The 12,900-nt window shown below is 43.2% G+C and overlaps 1 protein-coding gene across 1 annotated transcript in view; it reads left to right on the top strand.

The window, feature by feature from the left end:
• Positions 1-12,900, top strand: part of TRIM66 (tripartite motif containing 66) — a 73,077-nt gene that overhangs the window by 37,636 nt on the left and 22,541 nt on the right. The window contains exons 9-10 of the mRNA XM_074956930.1: positions 1,164-2,059; positions 4,008-4,169. Coding sequence (XP_074813031.1) covers positions 1,164-2,059; positions 4,008-4,169 — 1,058 coding nt within the window. The remainder of the gene's footprint in view (positions 1-1,163; positions 2,060-4,007; positions 4,170-12,900) is intronic.

Genomic DNA, 12,900 nt, shown 5'->3' with positions numbered 1-12,900 from the left:
CACTCAATGCCAAATTCAAATCAAGAGGTTTATTTTTGCCTGTTTTATGCCAAATACCGTTTTGAGCAAACTGGCCCCCATCCTCCCTAGCAAGTGGCAGCTTTGTACTATTCCAGTGGCCCTAAAGTCAGCCTAGTCAGTCAGTGGAGGATTCCCTGGGTGGAAAAGAGCCACTGTGGCAAGTCCTATACCATTCCCTCCTGTCTTCCACAGAATGGCCTTGGCTGGGGCATCCCTATGCTCCAGTCATCCCCTGCTGCTGGATGGCCTTGGGACCTGACCAGTGCCTGGCACAGTCAGGATTGGGGAGCACAAAGGTGGCTTAAAGACAACTTTGTTCCCCCCAGACACACTGCAGTGGATGCACAAGACATGGTGGACCTAAGGATGCGGCCTGTTGTATATCTATTTATATAATATATATGCATACATTCAATCTTGTGCCTTCCACCAGCTATACATTGGCTGGCTGCAGTAGGTTTTTCCAGTAATCCAGTTCAGTCTTCTGATCAAAGATCTAAAAGGTCATTCCTCATCCCATTTTAAGACATTTAACACTAGACTGCATAAAGGACTAGAAAATATACTGTAGGGAATAATCCTGTACTTTCAGAGGGATTGACAAGATCACCTCATAGGCCGTGTCTGTCTTCTGTGATTTTATGATTCTCTTCTACATGACATCCATCCAATTTATTTGTCTTACTTTCATTCTGAAAACAAATATTCCGTGTGCCTATGTTTATGGATGAGAACTTAAGTGTATACGTTAGTAAAAAATGGTAGCTTTTGCCACATCCATCAGTTAAAATAATGGGAGTTGAGTGGCAATTTTTCAAAGCAGTGACTGGTGTTTTAATCATGAGTCCAACTGACATCAGGGAGTTTTGTGGGATTTAAAATCATGCAAAATTCTTAGAAAATGTATCCTCAATGGTTTTGTTTAGTGGAAAAGATAGAAGAAAATGAGAAGTTATCCTGAAGGGCTTTTTAAACAGGATGTGAGTCATTTCAAAATTGAAACCAGAGACAAAGAAATTGCCTTTGTAGAATTTACCCATAAAGTAGTAAATTAAACAATTTGTCAAGATCCCAGTTCCTTGGCTAGGAACAAGTGAAGGTAGAAGTTAATTGTCGCGAAAGTAATTGTACTGCTTTCACAGGTGGCTTAACAATGGAAGGTGGACACACTCCTCATTCAGATGGCCCAACCTTTGGAAATATACAAGGATTACAGACATCAATGTATCATGGACAACATTCGCCAGCACCACAGCTTGAGGCTATCCATAACCAGTCACATCAGTTTCCACCTCCTGTTCAGTCTCCTACACCAGCGTGTTGCTCCCATTGCCTCAACATTCCTCACATGAATAAGGGTCAGCGTCTTCAGCACAAGATGAGCCGCCATCATCAGAATTTTAGACATCCTCTTGAAATGCAGCAGCAGCCGCCACTGCATTTCCCGCTGCAATACAACGTTCAGCAGCATGAAAAAGAGCAGAGGGGCACACCTCAGCCTTTGAAAATAATGCAGCCTTGTCTACAGCAACCATCCCATTCAGAGCAGGATAATGTGTCTGTGAGGATGGGAAAACATTTGCAAGCTCAACAGCCACAGCAGACTCCACATCCAGTTTACATGGTTCCCCCACAAGATGTTCATCAGGTTCACACCGGTCAAGTGCAACAATTGCACACCCAGCCTGCTTTGCAGACTCCAGCTGTGCAAGTGCAGCTTGGTCATCTTCAGAAGCTGAAGCTTAACCACATGCAGCAGCAGCAGCAACCACAGCCACTGCCTCCCACAGCCAGTCAGAATGAAAACGCTCATGAACAAGTCATACAACAGAGTTTGGACATAATGCACCACCAGTTTGAACTGGAAGAAATGAAAAAGGATTTGGAGCTTCTCCTTCAGGCTCAAGGGCAACCAAGCTTGCAGCTGAATCAAGCCAAACAGCCTCAGCCTGTTCAGCAAACCATTGTTGGACAGATAAACTACATAGTGAGGCAACCAGCCCCAGTTCAGCAGCAAATCCAAGATGAAGTGCAACAAGTAAGTTTTCCAGACCATCCCTTCCCTCTCAATGCATTTGGTCAGCACTGGCTCAGAGCTTGAGACTGAGAGGATAAAGGTAGACATTTCAGTGTTGTTAACCAACTTACTGTAAATGCAACAGATCTGATCGCAGCTTTAGTTGTGAAGCATAACTCAGGTAGTTTTGAGAGTTTATATTTGGAATACGCTAATTAAATGTATGGAAATCACTTTGCCACCATTTTGGGTGGTTAAAACTTTATTATTTACAGTACAAGTTATTTTCTTCTTGTGAATATTTGTGTAACAGTACGGACTCAAGCCTCAGCTGAGATCCAGGCCCTGCTGTGCTAGGTGCTGTACATACACAACAAGAAGTAGTTCCTGTTCCAAAGATCTTACATTCTAAAGAGACAAGACAAACAAAAGGTGGAGAAAATAAGTGTCGTTATTCCCATTTTACGATGGGGAACTGAAGGACAGAGATATTAAATGACCTGCTGAAGGTCACACAGGAAGTTTGTTGCAGATCTGGGAACAGAGCCCAGATCTCCTGAGCCACAGTCCAGAGCCTTAATCACAAAACCACTCTGCCTTTCTTTTGCTAAATAACAGGAGTGGCCAAATTTACTGATCCTCTGAGCCGCATACAATAATCTTCAGAAGTCTGAGAGCTGCAAGGCATGCACAACCTGCCCTGTGGGCCGGCGCCTGCTGGGGCATGGGGCTAAACCCTAACATCCCCATCCCTGCAAGGCAGAAGCCCCTAGTCCCACCACCCCACCACAGGGCAGAAGCCACAAGCTCCCCCCGCCCAGTCTAGTAGATGAAGAATGGGGGGTGTCTGGGGGGCTCCATGAGCTGCACTTTAACTGTAAAAAGAGCCACGTGCGGCTCAGGAGCCGCAGTTTGGCCATGCCTGCTACATAATATCAGTAAATGACAGTGTCCTATAGACAAGTGAAGGGAATAAAACAGAGTCAGAGCAGTATAGGTGATGGGTTACAGTAAATGTACATTCCCTGTTCGCTGATTTTTTCATCCAGCAGGAGACCACGCTAGATAATACACTAGAATTCTATAAAATGAGCCATATTCTCCCCTTCCTGCCCTCAGTCAGAACCATATAATTAAAGTCTAGAACTGAGCCTGGTGTCAGCCATGGTGGCCACCTCGGGCAATATGGCTCAGAGCTTCCCAGACCCCATTAGGCAAAGCCTGCACAAAGAGATGGCTCTTGCAGTGCACTCAAAGGGTGGTGGGAGCTCTGGAAGATCTCCCAAGAAATGAATTCCACAGTCATGATTCTTTCACTTGGTAAACTCTGCCCAGGCCTAAGTGCTGTAAACTTCGACCATCTTCCAAAGTGCTCACATTGGTTTTAGCTGTCATGGCAGATAGTGTGTGGGAATACTTGGATTTTAGACCATTCAAGGTAGATTCTGTACAGGATTTTCCCCATGATATACTACGGCTATGTCTACACTATGGACCTGACAGTAGCACACCTGTACTGCTGCAGCTGGGCTGCTGTGCGGTCTCCTGTGTAGCCGCTCTATGCCTGCAGGAGAGCGCTCTCCCACTGGCATCATTAAACCACTCCCAATGAGCGGCAGTAGCTATGTCGGCAGGAGACGGTCTTCTGCTGACTTAGCGCTGTTCACGCCAGCGCTTTTGTCAGTGAAACTTCTGTCAGTCAATGGTGGTTTTTTCCACACTCCTGATTGACAAAAGCTTTGCCAACAAAAGTACTCGTATAGACAAAAGCCTAAGAGGGAGATCAGTTTCTCTCTCCCTCTCTCCCTCCCCCTCCCCTTTTGGGTTATTTTGAGTGTCTTTAAAACAATAGTGTTATAAGGAATTTTCATGGTTTTAATATTTCACGTACAGTGTGCTGATGATACCTTCCTACCATTTACTGGATCTGAGTTCCTGGAAATATTGAAATCTTATCCTTTCATCATAGGCTTGTGAGGATTCTGCTGAACTAGAAAGTGAAAAGCCAGTGCTTCCTCTTGATAGAAATCTTATTCCAGCTCCGTCACAACCATTAGCTGAAGAAACCACTGTCAGCAGTCCCTCCTCAGAGAGCACCTTGCAACACTCCTCTTTGAATCCAGTGAGGAAGGTACACAAAGCTTTTCAAAATCCTTTTTAAGAGAACATGTACTTTTATAGTATTGAATGTCATGTGATACTTCTTCTGGAGTTCACATCCAAGCTGAAGGATTTAAATGTCTGGCTTATGTTCTGTCAGCACAATGGCTTGCAAATAACCAGGCAATTTTCAAAGCTGGTTACAGCTGCTTCTTCTCCCCTCCCTTTATTCTAACCCTCTTTATTTACTTTATGTATTATGATGAATCTGGTATTTTGGTATATTTGTTGCATTTTGGAAAAAAATTAAAAATTATAAATAAAAAAAGATGGTTGCAACCTAATATAGTTTGCATCCACCTCTAACTTAATTACAAGCCATCTTACAATCATGACCTGTTAACTGTCTATGGGGGCATCTATAGCCTGGATGCGTCTAACATCGCTGTTAAAAATATAAATAAATACAGCAATGGACATGCTACAGCTATGGTGGTAGTTAAGCAGCGTTCTGATAGAATCATGCTTGGCAATCAATCTTGGAAATGGTTGGATGGTTGTTGCCAGTGTCATTGCCAGTGCTGTAGAGTGTCTTAGGCCTGGTGTATACTACAGGGTTAGGTCTACAGAAGCTTCCTTGCATCAACCTAGCTATGGAAGTGTCTTCACTTAAATTTGGCTCCGACCAACGTAAATGCCTCTACGCCGATTTAGTAGCACCTCCTCAGCGTAGAGTCATGGACGATGGAATTAGGTAAACACAATGTCAGTGTAGACACTGCGTTGCTTAAGTCAACTGTGACTGGCTTCCAGAAGCCATCCCACAGTGCCCCACACTGACAATATATATCAATACAAGCCCTCATAGTGAGGAGGCAAACCGGCAACACAAAGAGCCAAGTGTGCCCACACACAAACGATTTAATAACTGCGGTGGCTATGTGCCGATGTAACTTAGGTCGACAAAATTTTGTAGTGTAAATATAGCCTTAGTGACCTGAGGAAAGAAAAGGGGGAAGTAGGAAAAGGATAGATTAAAGGGACATAATTGTCTAATACATCTGCTTTAATTTTCTTTCTTGTGTATATTTAAGCAGAAAAATAGCCGTCTCTTATACTCCTAAACATTTTATGGACATGCTAGAACCATAATTTGGGATCCCTGACCCAAAGTGAGCCCCTGATCACCAAATAAAGCATATAGGCAGAGACTCTCAGATATTTTTTAACATAAATGGTAACTCTACAACCGTCTTGCTTCTTGAGGCTTATTTAATGTATATTGAGAAGCTGTCGTCTTCTCTAGAGCTGAACAGGAAGCCTGTCTCTGAGGAAATGAGGCTTCCTGAAGTGCCCAGTTATCTGTGAAGAGGTACAGTAGTCATGGAAAGAAGTCAGAGATGCAGGAGGGGGAGTCAAGAGCTTGGGAAGGTGACGGAAAGAACTAGGTGTAGAGCAGAAGGAAGCTCAGATGGAAAGGCAAGAAGAGACAGGAAATGAAAGGAGGATTCTGAATATGAGAATGGAAGAGAAGAGAAGAAGGGTACTTGTAGAAGGAGAGAGAAAGAGGAAAGAATGACAGGTGTCTAACAGACCTGACCGGTGTAAATATTTTTGTAAAGAAAGCTAAGCTCTCTCAATGTCACTGGCGTACTGGTTAGCTGTGGCTGAGATCGCAGCACCCCTGTACTACAAAGCTTTGTTGTTGCTGTTATTAATATATGGTAATTGACCATTTTGGGAGTGATGTCATGACATACTCAAGACCCTGCTAATTGCTAATTTAGAAGCGAATGTAAAAGGAAGAGTGTGGCAAGGATACTGTTTTTGTGGAAGCTTTCTAATAAGGAAGGCAGTTTTCCTGACGTGCTAAATCTTGCTTTGAATGGGAGATTGGTTCCTACATAAGAAAAAGAGATGGACACCCTGCCGGTTTGGGTCTATTTTTGGCTGCATTTGAGTGTATGTTTCTATGTAGATCTCCATCCTGACAACAATTGTCTTGGTACAGGGAGTGTTGGACCCCTTCATCTTCCACATACAAATTCTATGAGGCCACTGTAAAATGCTAATATATATTTTATTTATCTGGGTAGAGCCCTAAAACATAACAGATAGATAGAATGGCAGGAGGCAAATATGAACATTCTTCTAATAAAAGAAAAACTGTTCTCCCTTTTAAGTAATAATTGGTGTTAGCCATTTAAATGGTGCTTCCCAATTCTGCTCAAGTTCATTATGCTAGTACACACCCTTCTTCACACACTGCTTTCCTAATGGAGCTAGGACGTAACAGTAACTCAGAATAAACTGATTAGTGATAAATTAGGCAGGGTCTGTTAACAGAGTTAAAAATTTCCACTGCAACGACTTGTAGCCCAAAGTTGGTTTTTTGTTTTTGTTTTGGTTTTTTTGCCAGGCTTGATTGCTCATGTGATTAGACACCTGTGTTTTAATTTCACAACATATTTAATTTCACAACATATTTATGGTGTGCATCTGAGCCTATTGACTAATAACTAGCCTGTGTGTCAATATAGGGGATCATATCTGTTTGGGCGTGAAGCTATACAAAACTGATGCTAATAATATTTTGGGATAACCACATTATTTGCACGTGGCAAAACCTCAAGTAAGTCATGCAGGTCATTCCAAACAAGGGCTAGTAAAGCCATTATACCATGCCCCATCACCGGATATTTTTTACATAAAGCAGGTGTTGCTAGCCATGGTATGTCATGAATGTTGGCATTTAAGCTGTCGCTTTCCCAAAGTTCAGGAGTGTTCCTGTTTGGGCCCCTCTGTACTTTATGTACTTGCTGAATGTGGTCTAGTGCCTGTGTGTGTGTGTGTGTGTAAACAGTATCTTCAAATGTCTGCTTGCTCTCTCATCTTCCTTTGCCTTTCTGTTTTTTTAAAACACGTCTGGGAGTATTTACATTTCTGTCAGCTATGCTGTCTTTCCGTGTCTGCTTCTGACTAGCCTTTATTTTTGCAGACTAGTTAGCTTGTGGATGTATTCATGTTCAGACAGTTGTGTGTGTTGCGTAAATCTTCATTATTCCATGTAATATAAATGTTGGGTTTGTGCAGCTCCCTTCAGGAATACAGCACTGAGCGTGGAAATCCTCTTTTTAGCCACAAATCGGACAGAAGTTCTCCACACTGCCCTGTCAATATACTCCACTTCTGATCTGGAGGGAGCCAGCTTTTTGGGTGAAAGGATAGTTTTGTCTCCAGACCTGTTCAATTCATGACCCCTCTGTTGAGAGTGCCAACAAGGCAGTGAATTAAATGCAGGTTGATTTAGTGATTTTTGTGACAATGACTTTTGTCTGTTGGGAACTGGACTGAGCCAGCAAACTCATTATACATTAGCCATTAACAGCTGTCTGATGGAGGTAACTTTCAGTCACTACCAACATGGGCTACTTCTAACTAGGGATCTAGAGGTGAAGGTTACCAGCCACCTGAATCATTTGGTGGTCCTGTTGTTTTTGCAGGGTACACTGGTGAGTTACTTATTTGCAAACAGGACCAGGGAGGGCAATCTATTTGAGAACAGATGCAAATTCTGTAAGATTTTTTTTTGAAGTAACTATGATTTTGGGGATGATAAACTGCACATGACATTTCCTTGGCTTGAACGTGTTTCATTTTCCTTCATGATTGTGATCAGTTAGAGGTTTAACTTTAAAGCAGATAAAATGCAGAATTAGGAAGAAGTGCCATTGTTATTGTACAGATGCACCATGTGCATCTTTTAATAGGAAGCTCAGATACCATGGTGATAGTCACGGTCATATTTACAGTTCTTCCCTTTGTGAGTGTGAAACCAGTGGTGAGTATAATAACTAGACAGCCTTCCTCAAACCAAAGTGTTCTTTATTCTCACAGTAGGAACAAAGCATAATTTGGATTTTAAAACAAATAGTCTATGTGGATGTATATCCTACTTGAGGCTTACTGCCTCCTCATGGTGACCTGGACAGGCCTACCGTCTTCAGACCTTCCCAGCGCACGGTTGTGTCAGTCTGGCTTCTATATCCCAAACAACTCCTGTCCTCCCCTTGCCCCGAGAGTCTCTTCTTAAACTGTTATAGTCCTTTTGATCTTTTTGTGTTCATAGTCTTTTCCTGTCACACGCTGTCTCTTACCAACCCATAAGTGTTTCCTGAGGATTGGCTTATCTTGAGCCATTGTTTCGCTTCCTGCTTATTTTTCCTTACAGCAGTACAGTACCCTTTTAAACAAAACCAATATATTTGCACAGTAAACACCTCAATAACCCACTCAACATACAGTATTCATTATTACAGAGCAGCTCCACATCGGTCACAGGCACCACAGAAATACCTAAATTAGGTAGATAGATCCCATCAAATGCTTCTCATCAGAGTGATGCTCCCAAATGCTTCACATTTTCTTTTATTCCCATATCAGGTAGTCTTTCATAGATTCTAAGGCCAGAAGGGACCACTGCGATCATCCATTCTGACTTCCTGTATATCATAGGCCGGAGAAGTTTTCCAAAATAATCCCTGATTGAACTAGAGTATATCTTTCAGAAAACATCCAGTCTTGATTTCAAAATTGCCAGTAATGGAGAATTCACCACCATCCTTGGTAAATTGTTCTAGTGGTTAACTACCCTCATTGTTAAAAATTTAATCCTTATTTCCAGCCTGACTTTGTCTAGCTTCAACTTCGAAACATAGTATCTTATACCTTTGTCTTGGAAGTTCTGATAGGACTGCACCTTGGTAGTTCAAGATGGAACTTCTTTACCTCTTCTGAGATGTAATGCACATGAATGCCTCTAATTCTGTCATGTTAATATTACGATCCAGTGAGATAAAACTGGATTTTATCTGCTACAGATGGAAGTGCTGTGCACTCTCCAACACATCACATTTGTCCTAAGCTTTACTGGTGACCTCTATTCTGTCTACTGCTCATGTGCATGTTGTGATGGGACCCCTGAAGTATAGCATGGGAATGTGGGACCACTGTGCCCCCTTAACTCTCTAGCCTGGGTGTTCTCTCACAATGCTTTGTTAGTGACAAGCAGCAAACCCTTTCGGATGCTGTTATCACTCAATACAACTGCATGTGGAGCCCCACACCCAGCTGGATTGCATGAATGCTCCCAGAGTCACTCATGAATCACACAGAGAAAAGCACCAGCCGAGTCCCCCGAGCTCCCAGCACTGTACCTCAAGAAGAGCAGTGCAAATTTATTAATTGGTTCACCACTTCATCAGTGGAAATTGGGCATACACCAGCCTTTGCAAACCTGAGCAGATTTACCACACACTTCAGGCAAACTCACTGGTAAAGATAAACAGTAAAAGAAGTTTATTGACTACAAAAGATATATTTTAAGTGATTACAAGTGCTAGGCAAAAAGTCAGACTTAGTTACCAAAATAAAATAAAATATAAGAACACAGTCTAAACCAGAGGTGGGCAAACTATGGCCTGCGGGCCACATCCAGCCCACAGGACCGCCCTGCCTGGCCCCTTAGCTCCTGGCCGGGGAGGCTAGCCTCCAGCCCCGCCCCTGCTGTTCCCCCTCCGGGGGGTGGGGCTGCAAGCTCCTGCTGCTCTGAGCAGCATGGTGTAAGGGGGTGGATAAGGGGCAGGGGATCCCGGGAGGAAGTCGGGGACGGGGAGCAGGGGGGGTTGGATAGGGGGTAGGGTCCCGGGGGGCGGTTGGGGCAGGGGCTGTGAGGGAGCAGGGGGAGGTTGGATGGGGCGGAGGTTCTGTGGGGGGTCAGGGGATGGGGAACAGGGGGAGTTGGATAGGCATGGGAGTCACAGGGGGCCTGTCAGAGGGCAGGTGTGTGGATAGGGATCGGGGCAGTCAGGGGACAGGGAGCAGGGGGGGTTAGATGGGGGTGGGGTCCCAGGGGTGGCAGTTAGGGGACAAGGAGCACGGGGGGTTGGATGGGTCGGGGGTTCTGAGGGGGGCAGTCAGGGGGTGGGAAGTGGGAGGGGGCAGATAGGGGGCAGGGGCCAGGCTGTTTGGGGAGGCACAGCCTTGCCTACCTGGACCTCCATACAGTTTCGCAACCCCAATGTAGCCCTCAGGCCAAAAAGTTTGCCCACCCCTGGTCTAAACTCTCAATCCTATTAGACTGGGCCACATCTAGATTAAGCAGTTTTTCTCACCCCACTGGATTTTGCAATCCATAGTATACAGGTTTCACCCTTGAAACCTGGGCCAGGTCCCCTCTTTTGGAGTCTTCAGTCTTCTGAGTGTCTTTGTTGCTTGCAGTGTAGGTGCGGGTAGGAGAAAGGCCAAGCATGGGGCCCCTGTGTTGTATTTTATATCCTTAGTCCATGTGCTTGGGGATGGGGAACAGGGGGAGTTGGATAGGCGTGGGAGTCACAGGGGGCCTGTCAGAGGGCGGGGGTGTGGATAGGGATCGGGGCAGTCAGGGGACAGGGAACAGGGGGGGACAGGAGAACACAAGTCCAGGCATGTCTGGGGGCATTGCTGAGTCCCCAGGCAAGGTTGAACAATTCCCCTGGTGTGGCCTTTTGCAGGTGATGCACTGAATTGTAGCTCCCTTGCTGGACAGTGGCTGTTGGTGGGTTGTTTGACACCTGCTTGGGCACTGGTTACTTTCCTTGGCATTGTCTCTGGAGGTGCTAGTATCTGGGTGCTTCCCAAACCCATAGCATATTTTAGTGACAGCCGTACAGCACGTTCTCATAACTTCATATGCATTGATGATATCCATATTTAGATGGAAAAATGGCTTTCAGCAGATCATAACCTTTCCCATGATACCTCACTTGGCATGCTTTATATGCAATATCACAGTTACCTGAAAATTGAGGAATAGGGGGGTTGCAGGGGGCTCCCCCAAGGTATAGAATATCAAACATGTCTAATGGTGCTTTTTCCTACCATGGTATTTGAGCATTTATGAAGAATACGTTTTGGAGGGTAAGGGCGTATCTTGCTTTATTTTAGTACAGCACTGAGAATGCTGTCAGTACTCAGGAATGAATAATTGTAATAGTTTCCTGCTAGTTTCCAAGATACTTCAGTGTGTTGGATGAAGAGTTGAGCTGTTCACAGTACAAACATGTTCATGCTTAATTCAATTAGCTATACTTCATAGAATGGTAATTTAACAAAACCCATTGCTTTGACCTGGAAAGTAGGTTAAATAAAACATGACCACACCTGCTCTATGGAATCTTTCTTCCTCCACTTTAAACAAGGTCCAGTTTGTTAGGATAGAAGGTTAAGAAAGATTTGGATTTTTTCTTATAGGAGGTAAAGGAGATCCTTCGTATTTCACAATTATAGGGTATAATCCAAATAGGAAGCATGTATATAGACTGTTTTATCAGTGCTACTGTGAGTGGCGAGTTAAACAACTGGATTGGAGCAGTGCATTTGTTTAACCTCACTAGCATAATGAGCTGCCATGGGGATTGCTCCACTTAATAGCAGTCGTTCATTACTCTGCAACCATTTGCTCTGTTATTTCTCTTATAGCAAAGAGAATTGGCAGTTCATAGTTTTAGCCTTCTTTATAAATCACACTTAATGTCAACAGCCTTGAGACTTTGCCAAAACAATCCTAACAAATCCTAATCTCAGTCTTTCAAGGTAAGTATTTGCATCTCAGAATTCTTCTGTGTTAGTGCTGCATGTTTGCATAGGACCTTCTTGGAATGCTACTGTGATCAAAGAAATATTTAAATAATGTATTACTTTTTATTCATGGTTACTTTGCATGTTATTTATTCTTACCTTAAACTACCATAGGTATGAAATTTTTGGCAGAAAGTATATTTGGATAATTGAAATTTGGATACAGCCATTATGTGACAAAGGTCATCAGACCAAATTTCATTATTAGACAACCCGAATTCCATTTGTAATGACACAGATTTATCTGTGTGTGCCAAGCTGTGCATTAAAAGGTTAAACCCTAAAGATTTTCCTACACCTGAAACCACCATCTACCCAGGAGGATAGTTAATGCTTGGTGTTGTTCAAAGGGTGCAATGTAAAAGCAATAGTGCTTTCATAAAACAAAGGTCTGTTCTTTGAAGCCATCACATTTTCAAACCCTAGCTGAACTGCCAAGGGAAATGAGAGATTTTTTGCTAATGGCAAAAGAAATGATTATTTTAGGGAGTGAATTAATAGGATATTAATGAGCCTTGTTCCCAGTGCATTGTTCGCTTCACACTTGACAGCAGCTCCATGGATCAGAATGGAATGTGTCTGTTCTTTACTGTGAGTTTTAATATTTTGTACTGAAAGATCATAATGTTTCCTCATCATTAAAATAACCACAAAAATTAACTTCTGCCACCAGGGAGAGACAGATGGCAGTTTGATGGCCTCATTATTCTTTTTCCTTTTTAGCAAGAGTAATGTTTTATACTGGCTTATACAATGTAAAAAGTTTCTTCACGAAACCTACTGTAGCTGGCAGAGTATATAACTGTTGAATTTCAGCTCTCTAGAAATGTTCATTGTAAATACTTTAGACCTTCATCTTGTAAAGACCTATGCATATTTCTAACTATATGCACTGTGAGTAGTCCAATTGTCTTCAGCATGACAACTCACAGGATTCAGAGTAGCAGCCGTGTTGGTCTGTATCTGCAAAAAGAACAGGAGTACTTGTGGCACCTTAGAGACTACAAATTTATTAGAACATAAGCTTTCATGGGCTACAGCCCACTTCATTGGATGCATAGAATGGAACATATAGTAAGAAGATA

The sequence above is a fragment of the Natator depressus genome, chromosome 6 (genome assembly GCF_965152275.1).
Source record: "Natator depressus isolate rNatDep1 chromosome 6, rNatDep2.hap1, whole genome shotgun sequence".
Classification (NCBI taxonomy): domain Eukaryota; kingdom Metazoa; phylum Chordata; order Testudines; family Cheloniidae; genus Natator; species Natator depressus.
The sequence above is the reverse complement of the archived record's forward strand: the minus strand, read 5'-3'. Positions and strand labels throughout refer to the sequence as shown.